General features: G+C 35.4%; 1 protein-coding gene across 2 annotated transcripts in view; it reads right to left on the bottom strand.

Moving 5' to 3' along the window:
• Window positions 1–19112, bottom strand: part of ankfn1a (ankyrin repeat and fibronectin type III domain containing 1a) — a 196259-nt gene extending 177147 nt beyond the window's left edge. Inside the window, exons 1-5 of one of the 2 annotated variants that reach the window (XM_088599653.1) lie at window positions 18848–19112; window positions 18592–18633; window positions 17948–18075; window positions 17134–17266; window positions 15878–16033 (exon numbers count right to left, since the gene is read on the bottom strand). In XM_088599653.1, coding sequence (XP_088455779.1) covers window positions 15878–16033; window positions 17134–17249 — 272 coding nt within the window. In that variant the 5' untranslated portion in view covers window positions 17250–17266; window positions 17948–18075; window positions 18592–18633; window positions 18848–19112. Of the gene's footprint in view, window positions 1–15877; window positions 16034–17133; window positions 17267–17947; window positions 18076–18591; window positions 18777–18847 lie in introns of those variants that run through there. The other variant, XM_088599654.1, reaches the window with a different exon arrangement.

The following is a 19112-nucleotide window of genomic DNA, read 5'->3' as shown; positions in this document are numbered from 1 at the left end:
TGAATAGTCTGTATCGATTTGAGCTACAGTATGTTTTTTTAATTGGGATAGTTGACAGCAATGGGAGGACTGACAGTTTGCCTATGGAAGGACTTGCTTTTTAAAGGTTAAAAGAGCAAAAGATGGTTGATTCTCCCGCTATGAAGGGGAAAGCACGGTTCTTTCTTCCTTGTGGTGAAGAGGAGATAAGCACAGATCATTCTTCCATAGCATTAGGGGTTAGGAATGGAGGAGCATGCTCCTCCATAGCAAGGACTGGGCAGAATGGAAAAGCACGGTTCACTGATCATGCAAGTTTAGAAAAAAGGCTAAATCCAAATAATGGTAATTTAGGACATGGACCAAAATACTGTGTGCCAGTAATTATACCAGGGTTGGTCTATATCTTTATCCCAACATTTCGATTCACTGAAGTTTATTATCTGCAATTCATAAGTCAGGGTATAGTAAATAGGGTGGAAGGCAAAGGGATTATAGCATGTAGGTCCAACAGAGCCATACCACTCAATTAAGGGGAAGTCAGATACCCTAAAACCTAACCACATCAACATTTATTAAAACCATAATGGTAGAAATCCCTAGTTACTGTATGTTTCACATTTATGATATAGAACTACAGCCTGCATCAAAAAACCCAACAACCATTGAAAAAGTACTGCAGCATGCAACCAAAAACACCACAATAATAATAATTCCTTACACTTCTATACTGTAGCGCTTTTCTGGACACTCCACTCAAAGTACTTTACAGGTAATGAGGACTCCCCTCCACTACCTACGTGCAGCATCCACCTGAATGATGCAATGGCAGCCACAGTGCACCAGTGTCTCACCAATATCAGCTATAAATGGGGAGAACAGAATGTTGAAGCCAATTCATAGATCGGGATTATTCAGAGGACTTGTATTGGTAAAGACCAATGGGAAAATTCACTATCTAGGGGCATTAGGACCAACACAGACCACAGGGTGAGCGCCCCCTACTGGCCCCACTAACACCACTTCCATCTGCAGCCTTATTTTTTCCCAGGAGGTCTCCGATCCAAGTAGTGACCAGGCTCACACCTGCTTAGCTTTAGTGGGTTGCCAGTTTTACACAATGCTTTCAGCCATCTTACAATACAGCAAGAGTTTTAATAATTAGAATAAGAATCTAATAATTAGGATTAAAAAAAACTTATTAAGCAATGCCATCCCATTATTGTTTACAATGAATTCTGGGACAAAACAAAATTAAAATGCCAAGTTAGTTTCTTTGCACCTTCAAATATTTTTTCAAATATCAAAATCATTTTGAAAAAAAGGATTTCAAATGTTCTAATGGAGATATTTTGGGCAGGAAAATAATTATCAGCAATATATTTAATATCTAAATAATATTAGAAGCAAATTAAACACTACTCCAAAAATGTTAGAGCAAACAAATACAACTCTTGTCAAAGCCACACTTTACAAGCCTCAGGGTTTCTGTTTTAAAAGAAATCTTTTGTGCAACTTTCAATGTTCTTCTAGTTTTTTTAAGAAGCCTGTTAGAATGGGTGATGCAGTGCATTTTAAAAGAAAATAGAAGTAAAATTAATGACGACAGAGAACTGAAAAACCAAAAAAGTAGCACAACAAAACATTTAAACATTAGACTCTGAGTAATGTCTACAAGAGTAAAGTACACACATTGTCTGTGCTTAGTCACAGTGAATAACAGGCCGCATAAAATTAGTATGATATGTTTAAAAATAAGAACATAATCCACTGTTCAAGTCTATGGGACACCACAAGAACTTAAACTTGGCTGAAACAGAACTTTCACAAATGTCTGCAAAACTACAATGCACTAGGAATTCCAAAGTCAACTGTAGCTCATGAGTACTTATCCCTAAAGAACACCAATATCTATAAAGGTAATTATGAAAGAAGAGGCCAAACAAAAAACTACCACACAGAACATTTATTTTGTTACTGCTGGCAGACACCAAGGCACCTGGGATATTTGATCCGACATTTAAGAAAAGCAGGAGTCCAAGAGCAAAGTATATCAATTTCTTTAGTTAATTAGGCTTGTATATTACCAATCAAAGTAACTTATTTCAAACACAATCACTAGCCAAGAAATATATTTGTCTTTTTGTAAAAAACTGGCAAAAAATAACTCGCAGGGAATTAATTTCATTTGATAAATTTCTAAGAAGAAATGGCTAGATTTCAATAATGACCTTCCATATAATATATACATGAGTTTGTACAATGTGTATTTGTTCATTTTACAATGCCTTTACCTCTTATTATTATTCCAACAATAAATTTTATAATTGTGGAACATGCCCTGAAAAATAGCTGAACAGGCTAATGTGGAATTCATACATAATAAGGGCAAGATAAATATTCATTGAAACAATGCACCGCTTCATTATGGTTTTAAACAAATCTTCATATGAAGAAAACAAATTCCCCATCTTGAAAAGAATCTACAAAATAATTATAACACATGAAAATCTCTTGAATTAACTGACAGTTACTGAAAAGAATCTTATCAGTTTCTTACTTGGTTTTATTACCGACAATAAAAGAGGTACAACCCAATCCTACTGATATTGTTTTTGTAATACAACACTACTGCAGTAGCTGCTTTGTTCCACATAGGAGACCTATTAATGAGATTTTTCTGCTGAGTTATGGGAGTGCATGTGCAGATCTGAAGCATCCTTCAAGTTGAAACTTCGGTTTAATGTTTGTTAACTTAGCAATAAAGAGATTTCATAATAAAACCATGATCCTCTGAAAACACTCTTCATTTTTCTGTGGTAGAAAAGTGTTTTGATTTGATTAACAGACACTCAGCACACATTACTGAATTAAAATAAGAACATACCCACAAATCATGTATTTCAGATTAATGAAGGACTTGTCCGCTTACCAAGAACACAAAGTCATGCATTAAAATACTGAAAAGGGTTTTTTCCTTTCACAAATGCATACAAAAATCATTTGTGTTTTATGTGGACATGTTCAAGTGTGTGTATGCAGTCAGACATATCTCACAATAAACAAAAAGCCTTAATAAGGAGTAATGAAAAGTTGTTTTGCACTTTTTTGTGTTTTTAGAGCCATAGGTTAAATGTGTTGGTATCTGTGAACCATTAAAACTGTTTCCAAACCATTCGTATAAATTTACAACTAAGTATCTGAATGAGCCCCTACATTGAACTGGAAACCAAGCACAATCATCCAGTTGTTATCCCAGTGTATAAGTGGCCTTACAGCATATCAAGGTTTGTCAGGCGCTCAGGAGAGCTTCAGTTTTGTGGGTCCCCAGAGGTGCAGACAAGTCAGATGATACAGTGAAATCAAATTAGACCACAAGATCGGCTTTTACAAAATGCTAGAAAGAAACCTATCAGGGCTTTCTTCTGTTCCATGACTGAAACCTACACCTGAAGGCCACTAGCTGTTAATGAAACCTGAGACCACTCCACTTAAACTGTGTTTTATACAATTAGGCAAAGAGTATTGCTAAATGTCAGTCACCATACTACCTCTGAAAATCAAGCACAATTCACTTAAGATTCTCTCCTCTTTCAGCCAGTCATTTCCCCAAAAAATGGGGAAAGAAACAAAAATGAATGCCAGAAATGTCCACATTTCTCTTGCTAGGACCAGAATCATCATTAAATTTTAAAAAATTAAATGTTATCTAAATATTAAATATCATTTTGACTATTTTTACATTTGACTATATTTAAAAAAGCTTAACTATATTTAAAATTAAAATTAATTACTTATTAAGATAACAGAAGTGTGCTTACTCTCTATCCTCTGTTTAATAATGATAGCCCAGACTAAACCAAAACTTTGATCTAAGCCCCATACTTGATTGCGGGTCTCTACTGGATAAATGTAACAAGCCAAAGAGAAACAAAAAGACAAGCTTCCTTTTTTGACAGTGGTGATTTAATGATTGACCAATGGTTCATGATATATATATACACGCTTATCTCTCATCAATGCTATTGTGCTCTTTTCTGTTCTTTTTCTATAAAGATGATTTTGTCTTTGAATAATGGATCTGGTGTTGAAGACTACTCAGTACTTTCCGCTAGTGGTACTGTACCAATTGTCAAAACACAATTAATTAATTAATTAATTAATTAATGTTTGCTTTCATCCAATCCCACAGGGAGAACAAAGAGTTTGGTGCCAATACAGTATTTGGTGCCTCAATACTGTAAAAGTTACATTTAACCAAAAACATACTATGCACTGGTAAATATTGTTTAAAAAGCAGAAAAGGCAGGAGCTGCAATAAAGGGCATCGGAAGTATGAAATGAAATTTACCAAAGCAATTAAACTGAAAAAAAATGTTTCTTGAAGATTTAACATTTTGACAGAAAAGAATGTCATATCATGTTTCATCAGGTTGCTGTGAGGAGTGACCTTGAGTATTACAGAGCTGTGTTACGTAAGCACCCTGTCACACTGGCTTACATGTTCTTAGCTTGAGCGTTAAGAGCATTAGTATAGTTCTACTTTATTGACTACTGTAGTGCTCTACTCACTGGGGTATCTAAATCTACTTTGAACAAACTGCAGTATGTCCAAAAATCAGCAGCCAGAATCCTGACCAGGTCTAGTGCAAGTGATTACATTACTCCTATCCTGGAGTCCTTGCACTGGCTTCCTGTCAAATTCCGTGTGGACTTTAAAATCCTCATACTCACCTATAAGGCTCTGCATGGCTTAGCACCTCAGTACCTGTCTGAACTATTATCGCCCTACTCCCCACCTCGCAACCTTCGCTCTTCTAATTCTGGTCTCCTAACTGTCCCCCAAGCCCGTCTACATTGTATGGGTGACATGGCCTTCTCCTGTTATGCCCCCAAGTTCTGGAACTCTCTGCCCAAGGATATCTGAGAGTCACCTTCTCTAAACTCCTTCAAATCCAGACTCAAAACCTTCTTCTTTAGAAGATCCTTTATTTAACTGGTTCCATTCTTCACCCCTCTGCTTTTCTTAGTACCACCATCCACGGTCTCCTCTGTATATTGTAATTGTGTTTTATCCTGTGTATTCTTTTTATTTATTGTTGTTGTCATTCTGTAAAGGGCTTTGAGAAGCCACCTATATAAAACAAAGTTTATTATTATTTTTTATTATTATTATCATTGCTCAGTGTTGTTCAGCATACTAACCTCACACTGTAAGGAAAACAATGAAAGCATTTAAAAAACATGAGTAAAAAGATAATACACAAACTACTGATAAACCTGCAATGCTTTACATACAAGATAGTGATTGCAGAATGTTAACTAAGGATAAGACAAAATTTAGTACAGCATTAATGGTTTTTAATAATTAAAATAAAATTACCACATTCTGAGTTTTATGACTACTTGCCTTTTACCTGATCAAAAACCAATAATACGTGATAATTCTAAATTTGAAAAATAGGCATACTTAATGCGTTTTCCTACTAGGCATCAATGTTATTTTAAAAACTGAATGTACTACATGACAATATTGCTATTTACTGTATACTATACAGTATATCATTTTATCAGTATACTGTCTGTAGCATATAAAGAGCTAACTCAGAGTACCACAATCTTTTGATCCATAGGTTTTATGTGAAAGGTGATTGTAATGACAATGTTCAACCAACTTTGAGCTCTATAATATTTTTGGTATACTTAACTTACCATGATGGGAAACTTGACAGAAAAGAATAAGCAAATTATGTCATCATAAAAAATGTCAACATTTTAATGCCATCATAATAAATGATCTGTGCTTTACAATGGTCATATTAGCAGATAATTAAAGACAAAATTAAAAGCAGAATATACTAATTTGTTAAGTGCAGCAAAAATATTATTATTTCATGTTCCTTCTAATTTTACAATTATTAATTACTCATAAATGTTTTGTAAGGATCCTAAACAAAAGTGGGGAATGATCATATATGTAAATCATTTTTACAGGGAACATGAAAAGGGCTATTCTCTTTCCTAAATCCCTACTTATTTTATCAAGTCACAAAATGTCTCAGACACTTACAGGAAAAACACATTAAAATTTTAGTACCATATGGTTACATTACCCATAATAGCCAATCCAAATTTCTGTGAACACTAGAAGCTGTCAGAAATAATTAGTTGACAGCCCATTCTTAAGATGAATTAAATCAATAAGGTGTAATCAAGGGAGTTTTCTTTAAAAAATAAGTATATTCTAATTGACGGATACATGTGTCACAGAAGAATAAACACTTTGGAATATATCCACAATATATGCATTTATATGATGTCTGAAATTTTAGAAATTAGCATTATATCAAATTTAAGATGCATCTTTAAATAATTTAACAATTTGTGATGACCTTAGATAGCTATATAATGTTTTAGTTATTCCCATTAAAAAGGTTAATTATTCCCCAGATTTCCCTGTGTACCAGACTGCCTAGTAAAAAGAAAAATCACACAGGCATTAACTCTCCTTTTGGAAAGTATAACATAAGCAAGGCTACAGATAAGCATCCAATAAAGGAGGCCTGTGGCATTTACCATAACTGCAATCAATTGCTCACTTTGACATCAATAAATGAACCAGAGACAATCTCACATATTTCTCTTTGTCCTCACTCGCACTCCTCAGACATTTTAACAGCCTAGCAAATCGAGGTATCAAAAGCAAACTTTTTTTTCTGGCCTGGTTTGCTGACACTCTGTGTACAGAGCATACATCCCATGCGCCTCCAGGAATTCCTTGAGCAAGTATTTTAATTGTCACTGGTTCCATGCTCATCTCTTCCAGTTAATGAAATTTCACATTCTGTAATAACTCCTTCTCCACCAAAGATCATGAAAACGACATACCTTTTCCTTGCTAAGCAACAATGACGAGCACTCAGTGTTAAATACAGATGATCTCTAAATTGATCCAAATCAACCCACCACATTTGGACTCCACAAAGTCAATACTTCATGCCTGTTGTTAAAAAATGTATGAACCCCAATGACTTGTTGAAGCTGAATTTCTATAGTACCGAAACATTTCAGGAATATAAGCTATAGTTCTGTGACAAAATGTCTAACCCCCTTCAGATTTTCTGAATTTTTGAGAGTTTTGGGAGTCAGAAACAAAGTTATCCAACATTCAATGCCCTTGTGTAAAAATGTTTTTGCCCCCATAGTTCAATCATTTCAATTGAAGGGATAACTAGGGCTGTGTGAATACTTTATTAAACAATCAGAGCTGATTTGGGCCAGCCATCTGCTACATAAAAAAACCTCACAAACTGGCTGTCATCATTACAGTGAAGGTCATAAGTGCATTCAAGATACATGTTTCAAAAGTTTGTTCTAAAATTTACAATTTCAGCTTTTTCTGACATGAATGTTAATGACCTCACATGTGATGCATCTGGGTCATTACACCCAATTGATTGAGTATGGCTGGATTATGGAATATACCATATGAGTAGAGTTGCCTGGTTTGGTAATTGTGGATGAAAGAGCTGTCAATTCTCTAGTGATTTTTTGTGCCAACATTATTGGCACTACGATGTAATTAAAATGTTATTTAGGTATATGCACCATGTTTGTATATACTGTATGCAGACTACACATCACAATTTGTGGCATTGTGCACAGAAGAAAGATCCACTGCAAAACAGGACATGAGCTTTAACAGTCTACACACGGATATCGTAATATCATACTCTCAAACACCTTAGGTAGTCAGCGTTGCATAACCGATAGCATACATATTTGTATACATACAGATTTCTAAAGTGCTTATTTGGCCACTGCTCTCATACTTCTTTAGGAACAAAGCACTTTACTTTTTTTAGAAAAGTGAAAGGAAACAGTGCAATGCCGTTGTACTTAATAAAAAATTAAGCCAGCAGCCATATCACCCTGCAACTCACAACTGGCAAACCACTGAAGCTAAGCATGTGTCCTAATGCCTCAGTATAGTGACGGGGACACAATACTGTAAAAAAGGCCTTCGGATGAGACTTAAAATATTATTTGTGCATTTTACAAGAGCTTTTTATTTACAGTATATTGTTAGCATTTTAGTGTACTTTTTTTAAAATGACTATTTAAAAAAACATTACAAAAACATTACAAAAGACTGTAAGCAATCGTTATGGTGTGAAAAACTCTGGTATTTCTGATTTAACAGACACTTTTCCCTTTGCCAGATTTTTTTCTGTTCGATCCAAAGTCTGTTAAATTGAGGATTTACTGTTTTCATAATGGACGTGAGGGATGAACGACAAATTAGAAGCACACTCTTCCCTGATATTCCACAAATCTGTTGTCACTCTAGTGCATGATATTTTCTACAGAAAATTGCTCCTCTTTAGATTGCAATACAGCTAGGGGCTGTATAAACACACAACCAGTTTTATACCAATGGGAAACTCCTCTTATATTGCCATTTTTTTACATGACCCCAGGTTATGGTCAGTTTCAATGCTTATCCAGGAACTGCCAGTACTGTACATGTAGGAAAGGATCCATTGCACATGCTAAACAACAAGAACAGTATTCAGGATAATCTCAACACACTTAATGTCACTTAAAATAGTGTCAGAACAAAACTACAATTTTAAGATTTTAATAGGCCCTGTGTAGCAAAATGCTTGGTCAGACAATTTTGTCACCAGTGCAACTCCCTAGATTACTGCAAGCATCAATGTTTGTATAAAATAAATGTAGAGCTTAGTGCAAAGCCCTTTGTTATAAAATGTTGCAATAAAACCCAAAGGACAAGTTTCTGAGCAGTGGAGGCAGATGTGTATCGCAGTCATCCTCTTACAGTACATAACTGTGAAGTTTACAGCAACAAAAAGCACTGGCTTTTTTCTCATCTGATATGACTTCAAATGAGTGGCAGCTAATAAATCTATTTTTGGCATTATTATGTTAATCGTGATCCACTGACATGCCAGGACAATACATGGGCAAAAGACACATCTTATCTGGGAAAAACTGAAAGACACAGCTTCTACAAATTAAATGCTAACAACTAAATTGTTTTTGTTTTAGCTAATAAAAAATAATTTTGGAATGAAAATACATTACTTTGTAAACGTATTACACACTTTTCCCATTTCTTTGCTTTGAAGCAGCAATTTATATTTGTTATGTACTTAATGTACTTCACACAAAGAAAAAAAACAAAAGAAAGAAGTAAATATACAATTAATATGAAAGAAAAATGTAAAACGCATGAATACATAAGCATTTAAAACATTTTACTGTGGTGCACCTAAATTAATTTAGGTGCACAAATTTACTTTAACGAGCCACACAATTAGTCGATAGGCCTCTGTTTGTATGTAATAATTGTGGTACACATGATTTCAGAATAAATACACCAATTTGTAAGCTCCCTCAGTCAAGTAGTGAATTTCATTCACAGATTTAACAGAAAACCTCTGGGGTGAATTGTATAAAGGCAGAAGAAAGACATAAAAACATTTCAAAGACCCTTAATATCTCTTTGACCATAGTGAAATCAATCATTAAGAAGTGGAAGGCATGCAGATACAGTCTAGATCAGGCTGTCCCTCCAAACTGCAACATCCTGGCAAACCGAAACTGGTTAGGAATGCCACCTCGAGGCCAATGGAGATTTTGAAAGAGTTACAGAGTTCAGCAGCTGTGTTGGGAGAAAATGTCCATGAGTCAACAATATCCTTGTCAATCCACAAGGGGGCTTGTAAGGAACTACAATATTTCCTTCTCAATGTTCCTGCAGCACCTAAGTAATACTGCAAACATGTGGCAAAGGTTTTATGGTCAGACAAATATTTTTTTTTGGTCTAAAAGCAAAGAGTTACATTGGATGTAAACTCAACATAGTGCATCACTCAGTCACCACCATCCCTACTGTCAAGAACACATCAGCAGCATTGTTAAGCATTGTTATGCTTCTGATTAGCAGGGACTGATAATGAAGAGGCAAATCTTAGAGAAAAGTCTGCGTCAGACCTAAACCTGAGACAGATATTTACCTTTTAGCAGGGCAATGATCCAAAACAAAAGGCCAGTGTCTTAAGAATTAGAAAGTTAATGTCTTTGAGTGACCCAATCAAGTGCAGACTTGAATCCTACTGAAAATCTATGGGAAGACTTGAAAACTACTGTCCGCAAAAGATCCCCAAGCAACTTGCGAGACCTCCAACAAATCAGTTACGAATGGGCAAAACATGCACCAAGGTGGTGTGCAAAGTTGGTAAACGCTTATCCAAAAAGATTTGCCAAGTGCATATATCAGATGCAATCAACACATTTCTGTGTTTCCTCTTTAGTTTTTCCTGACATACGTATACTGACATATGTATAAGTACTGTATACTTATATTACATTTAAAAAAGTGTAATGGGACACCATATGAAGAGTCTGAATGCTTTTGCAAGCCACTGCACAGTTTTAAATATATAGAAATAAAGGCAATCTACTCCTTTAACAGTGCCATTGGCAAAACCCGGAGCATTTCACTGTTTTTTTGCATTTTAAATCTATTATATTATATATATTATTCATACTACCTGCATGGTAGTAGTACGAGTTCAAAAAACACATATTGTACTTTATCACGTTACAGTACCTTTAGAGAATTGCATATCTATTTTATGGTCACAGCAGTTGTCAGAATAAAAATCCCAGATAGATCTTGGCTACTAAAATAAGGCTTTAAACAAAATATCAGAATTGTGGGAACTTAGATGCAGTTTATGTCACAGGCTACTTCCATTCTACTGAGAATTTAAGAAAAACATGCCATTTTTTTAAATTCTGCAGTAGTACAACAGTCCTGGAACATATTATTTTATCATTATTCTGGTTAAGGATCTATTTATTAAGAAGTGTTACATAGAAAGTGTTCAATGAAAGAGAGTATTTTCCACTTTCTACATTTTTTTTCTCAATGGTGCTTTTTATTTTGTTCCACTAATATCCCTTTACAGTTCTGCTTTTTCTGGTAGTTAGCCTTTCAGATTAAACATTTCTTCATTCTAAGAAAATAAGATAATGTAGCCGTACTGCTTTCAGTTCTGGAACAGGAATAACTAGCTCCACTGCGTTAGGGAGAAATATTCTGTGCAGTTAGTAGTGTGTGTATTGTAATGAACCTTAGCGGTGTGTAGTCCTTATCACTGGTAAATTAAGACTGAAAAACCAAACAGCTTTATTAAGAGCTCCTGGCATTGTGTGAGGCCATGGAGCAGAAAAGCCAGGAGTGGATCACTACTGACAACAGAAATTCACAAGGGAGATCTCGAGGCAGTGTGGAGACTTTTTAAAGAATTTTTGTTTTGTCTGTTGCTACATCTTCACTGCTAGGCCAACTTACTCATCGCTTTGAGATGAAAAGCTAAAGCACATGCTGGTCAGATTATTTCATTGAAGCCAGGTAAGTGTGCTGGTCAGCCTTGTCTCTCCAAAGGCCAGGGCATATATGCCTGCATCAGATTTCCATATTAATTTCACAGAGCAGGAAAATTGGCTTTTATGGGAAATTACTAGGTTGTGCTTTAGAAAAGTGCATTTAAACAAGTGTTGAATTGAGACTGCAGTGACAAGCTATTTATCACTGATGACTATACATGTCTTTATTAATTTGAATAACACATCCCAGGCTTCTAAAACCTGTCATGGACAATTTGTTCGCTAATCAGCATCTCCGTTGTCTTAGTATTTTTAAACCTGCCATTTTCTAAGTCTATAAATGATGCCTCCCCTGCCCCACGCAGTTAATATGGACTCTCTGGTTCAATCTGGTTGATCTGTAAATAATATTTATTTGATTTTATATCAAGATATCTCAAGGGTTGTACAATTAAGAGAATAAAGAAATAACTATATAGAGGTAAAATAAGACATGATGACCCTGATAAACAGAAAGAAAAGCCATGAGCAGTCATAATCAGGAAAGGCACATTTTACAATAGTTGGCTTTTACAAAGACTGGGAGCCTCACAGAGCAATCCAGAGATAAGACAGTAAACTGTAGAAAGCTTGAATACTCAAAAGTTACAACATATAGGAGTACACAGCAACCAGAATCCAATGACTGGAACTGTCAGGGTAGAGTGTTACAGCTCAGCTAGGGCTTTGAGATACTGCACCAATAAGATCAATTAGGGCTTAATAACTTAGGGAAAAGACTGTATTCCTTTCAGTGCTAAACTTTACAGGAAGACAATGCAGGGAGGCCAAAACGGGAGTGATGTGCTTGTAGGGCCAAAATCTAGTTAAACTTCTAGCAGCAGAATTCTAAACATACTAAGGCATGTTGATACTATGCTTAGAGGCGCCAGCAGGCAGTTCATTACAGTAATCCAATCTAGTAAAAACAAAGCCATGTGCCAATATCTCAGCATCTGACTTTGACAAGATAGGTCATAAATGGGCAATATTACACAGGTTAAAAAAAGGACACCCTTGTAATATTTATGACATGAGTTTCAAATGTTAAACTGGGGTTGAAAAGGGCAATGAAGACTTTTTTACCTGAGTTGCTGAACTAAAGTCCAAACCACTGATGACCTTGTAAACGTCCTTTATGTTATTTAATAAATTAGGGACCAGTGTTTAGCCCTGCAGGACACCAGAAGTAAGATCGGAACTAAACCAACTATGAGCAGCTCCAGAGGTATGAATGTTGGTTTCCATTTGATTAAGCAGGATGGTATAATTAACTGTCAAAAGCCACAAAAGAGCTACAAAGGAACACATAGTGTATCATGCCTGAGTCTGAAATATTGAATACTGCTTAACTTCCTTTCAGTAACTGGATGCTTGGATGTCAATGACCATTTAATTTATGCTGATACCATAAACTACTCTTGTATTTCTCTCCCAGACATCTGTACCTACAAGTGCCACAACAAATATTGCATGTTAGAGAGGCTACTCAACGTGTCAACATGACTGTACTTAGGAAAAGCATGAAGCAAGTTACAGCTTCTTCTTTACATTGCAATACTGTATTTGTATTATACTAGAAACAAAACTGAATTTGTAGTTTTCACATCCACCTTTTGCTTCTACACATATATAAACATATGTATAATTATACAAAAATATAAATCTTTTTGTACAGGCTACCAAAAAAAGAGTGCCTCTGAATATATGGATCTGTTGCGTATGCACATTGATCACTGTGAAAGTATCATTTTCATATGTGCTTTCTGCTTAGCTATTTTCTTTCATACATGTCTTTGAATTGTTGGTTTGTAAAAAAAAGTGTCACGAATAAAAATTCCCGGTCAAAAGACTTAAGCAACACTTTTACTAATGCTAAATGTACATGTATGAAACTTCTTCCCACTATCTTTAGCTTTTAGGTATGCTAAGAAATGCTGTATTTAAAAGTTTTAACACCATGTTAAAAAACAGAATGGTCAAAGCTGAAAGAAGTAGTACCATTTTAAATCTTCTTCAATACTATTTTTTAAATACATGCAGAGAAGAATATTTGTACACTACAACCACATTACTCAAGTGACCATATTAGTAGAAATAGAAACATTATTTTAAGATCGAAAAGAGAACTTCTGTCCAATTGAAACAAATTGTTCTTAAGCAAGGTAATTATTTAAGCAAGGTAAATTAGTGTTGTCACATCCACAGCATAATCACATTTCTGCATATTTTTCAAGTTAAAACCTGTCTCGGTTTTTAAGAACACATGTAATGTGTTTCAAGGTTTCAAACAGAGAAAAAAAGTGTTTAAAAGCATATTTAAAAGAAAAGGTACTGAACTGATTTCATAGCACTGAACAGTAAAACTCTCAAGACATCAAAGCTAATCAGTCATTACCAAACCAAAACATATTTAACGCAATGTGGAGGACTCTACATCCTCACAAAAACAAACAAATACATGTCTGCTAGTACTGACAACCAACTAAACATAGTCCCTGTACAAATTACTGTTAAAAAATATTCCCTACAATTCTTAATCAATACCACCCTAAAACATGGGTGCTATAGAAATAGAGTCGCAAGCACAGATACAGTACATCCCTCACTAGATCCCCCTGAAAATCTTTATGCCAGAACAGTTTTTCCAAATATATACACTAATGGAAAAGAGACTACTAAAATGTGTATGAGTGGTTTCATTTATTGAGAATTACAGTGTTCTTTTATTCTAATTTCTATCACCGAAGACAATTTTCAATTTTTTTCAATTTGTACTCTAAATGGTCGTCTTCTGCTTTATAACAGTGACACCTATTGGACAGTATAGCAAGTGCAGGATTATGACTTGGTCTTAAACTGCAAATGCATAATACAGGAAATAAAACTATTTGTTCATCATATTTTCAATAACAGTCCTAAAATAATAGTTTTTTCAAAATATCCAGACACTGTAAATTGTAAAAAAAGAATTTCTGCAATGCACTGTGTCAAGTATAGTATGTTACAAAAGTGAAATACCCTAACCCATTCAAACTATGCAAACAAATTGTTTTCACATCAATTAAATTCCAATGCAGGAAATGCTACCTAGAATTAGAATTCTTCAATTTTCAAAATACATTACATGCTCACATCAGCATTCTTCCCCTCAACAAATCTTTTCACTTACGGTAAACAGAATATTAATATTTCAAGTCCAAATTTTGGAAACCTACTTTCTTAAAAGGTAAAAGGAACATTTAGGTAATCAAATACTTGGAGCCTTCCCGTATGTAACAACTATTCCAAATGCCTCTTTTTAGTGCAGAAATTAATCCAACTACATTTGATAACAATTACAAATTGTATCAGTACCATCCACTGCACAGTGCTTCAGTCACCATGCTGTAACAAGGTGAAAGTGGAGTCCTTGAGCTCACAGTTAACAAGACTGCAGCCCAGTCAGGTCATGGTTCTAGGGCGTGGATCTCAAGTCCATGACATTGGAGCACAAACAAATTCAGTGGGTTTTGTTGTGCTGTTTGTAGGGGGGCTAACTTCACCAAGCTGATCTCCCCTACAGTATATAGAACTATCACGTTTGTGACTCAACATGAACCTATACCAAGGATGGAAAAACTGGTGAACTAAAAAAAACGCTTCACTGAACTTCTCACAAATACCTCTCTGAGAATCAAGAATCATCTACTGTATCTTCCTTCTTGTCGAAAGCGTCCCACTATTAGATAACAAAATGTACAGCATTAAAAAACACTTTGCTTCTGCTTGTGCTGTAGGTGCCTACATGGACGCAGCTCAACATTCTATTCTCTGGTCAGCTTCAGCTGTTCACCTTAAAATAACACAACTTCTGTTTTGCAAGTTAAGATTTATAACTTTGTCTATATGTCAGCAGACTTGTGTTTGTACATCCTCTTACTTAATGCCTATCCAGTCTCCCTTAACAGGAGCTTAACCCTGGGAGAATTCCACCACCAAACGCAAATCTTCAGCCTCTACTAACAGAAACAAGGTCTGGGGGAAGCTTAGAATAGGTTATTTGATCATTTTTCTGAAACACTGAAAGGAATCCAATGCCATTTCTACACATCACAAAAAACACAGTACTAGTGTGAAATAATGTTTGATGGTCTGACTTCCCAAAAAAGAGCCTCTATTGATCTGAAAAGGATCTGCACAAAGACTATGAGTGATTCAATGACCAAAATGGTCTTACTTAATATTTTCTTCTTACAATTTATAGTTACTGATAATGAGCATACTGCAGGAAGGATGGGATTCTGCTTTGTTCTGGACAAAGAATGTATAAATATACCAGAATTTCAACTTAATACGGTGGAGGTTTTAGACTTTCTGCCATGGAATTTTTAAAAAATGCTGCTGCAGAATTCCCTATAGAATGTTTTATTAACCCAGAGGGCTATAAAATACGTACCTTGCTCTCAGCTCCAAGTCTGCAGCCACACTCTGTGTCAACAGTGATGTCGTTTCTCCAGATGGCATTTCTGAACTCCTAGGCAACAGTGCAGATGGCCTGCATAGCCAGGTTTCCAGGTCTGTAAACTTTGAGTAGCTCAGCATTTGCAGAACACTGGAAAACACACAAAAAGTACAATAATAAAGCAATTAGCCAATAATAAGTAGTGACAGTTTCTGAGGTTTCTGTGTTTTTAAGGCAGAACTTCTGCTCTCTGTTAGAAGACAATACATTAATGGCAAATAAAGTCCCGTCAGTACTCGTTCTATATACTTAGCACAAGCTGTATTTCATCATGACATTTGGCATTATATGACTGAGTTGAAAGCACATGCCTACAGAATGTATCACATTATTTTAAAATCAAAGAAAACACCCCAATCCATGAGAGAGTTCTCTATGCAGATTTATTTTTGTAGACTTTATTTAGAGATAAGGAGGTAGAGAATACCATGAGAGGATATCTGAAAGATCACTTCAAAGATGACAACAGAGATTAAGGAGCGCTAAATGCAAAACAGAAAACTATTTTATACTGTATTTGCCTGGTGTATAACATAGTGTGTAGAAAACTGACTTAGTAAATCTTTAAAATTAAAAGAGAGACAATTTGCATACTGTATAATGTAAATAAATAACTATGTACAAATAATACAGACCCCAAACAGTGTCCTTGTGGGGAGTATTGTACTGTACATTTTGAATATCTGCACTGAACAGTTATAGACACTCAACCAGGTTGAAATGCGAACATTTAATATAAAAAAGGGCCTAAAATTGAGAATAATGCCTCACTAACACAGTTGATTTCACATTTGACTTTTCTTTCTTTTGGACATGAAACTGAGATAAATTATTCTTTTTCACCTCAGCATACAAGTGTACGGTATATCCTCTACTCTTGTTTTCATTCACAGGATGTTGGCTTATCCACCACCAAACGCTTACAAGAATGATCACAGTGAAAGCAAGCAGATTTGCCATCTGAATAAAGCTCTTTCTCAAAAACTGACAATTGCTGCTGCAGCAACCAGCAACAAAGTGCTCAAGACATGAACCTGACTGGATCACAAGTCTAAGAAAAGGCAGAACAAGACAACTGCTTCATGCAGACTCCAAAAGGAAACAGGAACACACCTGGTACAGCACCTCTATGAGAGAATCAGGAATAACTGAATAAATACTAAATTAAAGCCATAAAGTTAAATCAATACCTGTCTTCTACTTTCCCAGGGAGCTCTGCTTTGTCTTCAGGCTGCAGTATCACACAGGATGCTGTTGGTTTCTGCTGGGAACTCAGAGGACCATTTTCATCTGTCTCTAGGGACATCTTAAGCTGTCACTATGCTGCAGTAATAATGACATATGAAGTATGATATATAAAAATACTTACAGAACTTTATCACATTTTTATCACAAAGAATACAAGACAATGCCAGATCTTTTTATCTTATTGGTGTATGCTTCTATAGAAATGTTATTTCTTGCCTTGGAGTAAATAAAGCTTTCAACAAAAGATCATAATTGACATCTACTGGGTTCGGGGCTTTTCATCAAACTGTCACAAACAGTTCAGGTTTATTCAAATATTTTGAAAACTAAGCACGTATGCATGGTAAATTAGGCAATTTCAAACACGGAGTTAATGGTAAAACGTCTTACAGATTCATTTATTCAGTTATTAAATAGCATTTATCCTCAACTCAAAACGGTGAAGTAATTAAATCAAAGACAACTTTTGATGTGGTACACACTGGAGAAAGTTTTCACCTCATTCAAACGATAAAACTTTAAAAATACATTTTGGCGTTTGCGTTGTGATTTATTAACGATATGCAATTACTTTATGGCCAAAATCAACCAATAAATATTAGTTTATTTTAACCCATAATTACCAAGCTTATGCAATTCGCTAGAATGCCTTTTCAACAGGAGAAGCTGAAGGCATACTGTATCGTTGTTTGCAGTAGATTCATCCAAATAATTTTCTAAGCATTTTCCTCTCAGTTAAGTGAAAACAAAAAGTACCTTCCCCTATCCTGTATAATTCACAGCAACTCTTGAAGACCTCCCGTACAACACCGCAAGGAGTGCTTTCTCTTGAACATTTCTCCACGTGGCTAATGTTTTGGCTCCTGAGTAGATAGGGCAACACCCTGGAGATCGAACAGCGAAGTTTAGGCTAGTTAGGAGGACATACTGTATTAAATCACAGCTAGGATGCCAACAAAAGTACGCTTGAAGAAAGAATTTGCACTGGAATTTGCACAGACACTGCCTAGCAATATGATCACAGAAGAAAACCTGTTTTCTTTTCACCGTTTTGGAACATACTGTATCAATGCATAGTTAGAAGGAACCAGGAGAGCAGATAGAACATAAACACCCGTCCCCCCGACAGCCTCCGAAGGCTTTATAGTCAAAGAGGAAAATAAGTTGTCTTTTTAAAACTCGACCATTTTTAATTACGGACTTCAGTAGCACCATTCTTTCACTAGCAACAGAATTCAAGCAGAGAAACGTTCCTCATTCTAAAAGCGTCCAGAAAGCACTATGCAGCTGAATCAAAGTTCTTTGTTTTACAACACAAATAATTTTGCTTATATTTCAAACAACAGTTTACGTTTAAAATAAGCATTTTAAGTAAAAAAGTGTTACTTGTTTTCTTTTACCTTCTTTGTCTTCGAACTCCGGCAAGCAGACGACTCATCAGACTGCATCAAAATCAAAACAGCTGTGTTCACAGAGCATGTTTGAAAAGTGGACTCGGACAATGTCTTTGTCTGAGACTTCTTAAACTCGTGTTTCTGACGAGAGAAATCAGAAAGGTGAAATATATGGTATTTAAAACTGTTTTCAAACTAAATGTGACTTGCCTTAAAAAAAACTCCTAAAATACCAAGTCTGGAAAAAATAAAAAAAACTTACCATGGTAGTACCCACTTCAACATCAGGAAGTGTATGACCCTGGCTTTAATTCCACCCCCTCTACCCTCAAGAGTCATCAATAATTAGCTTCTCTTGCGAAGACATATTACATATGGTCTGGAAACCAGGGACTTAAAATATTTGAATCAATAGAATGTACTCAGGAATACCACGACAGCTGTACCTTTCGTGGTGAACGTCCTGTGTTTGTCTATCCATGGAGCTATATTAAAAGGGAAGAATTACAAAGTGCATTTCTGCATCC

The sequence above is a fragment of the Lepisosteus platostomus genome, chromosome 11 (assembly GCF_059453375.1).
Source record: "Lepisosteus platostomus isolate fLepPlt1 chromosome 11, fLepPlt1.hap1, whole genome shotgun sequence".
Classification (NCBI taxonomy): domain Eukaryota; kingdom Metazoa; phylum Chordata; class Actinopteri; order Semionotiformes; family Lepisosteidae; genus Lepisosteus; species Lepisosteus platostomus.
The sequence above is the reverse complement of the archived record's forward strand: the minus strand, read 5'-3'. Positions and strand labels throughout refer to the sequence as shown.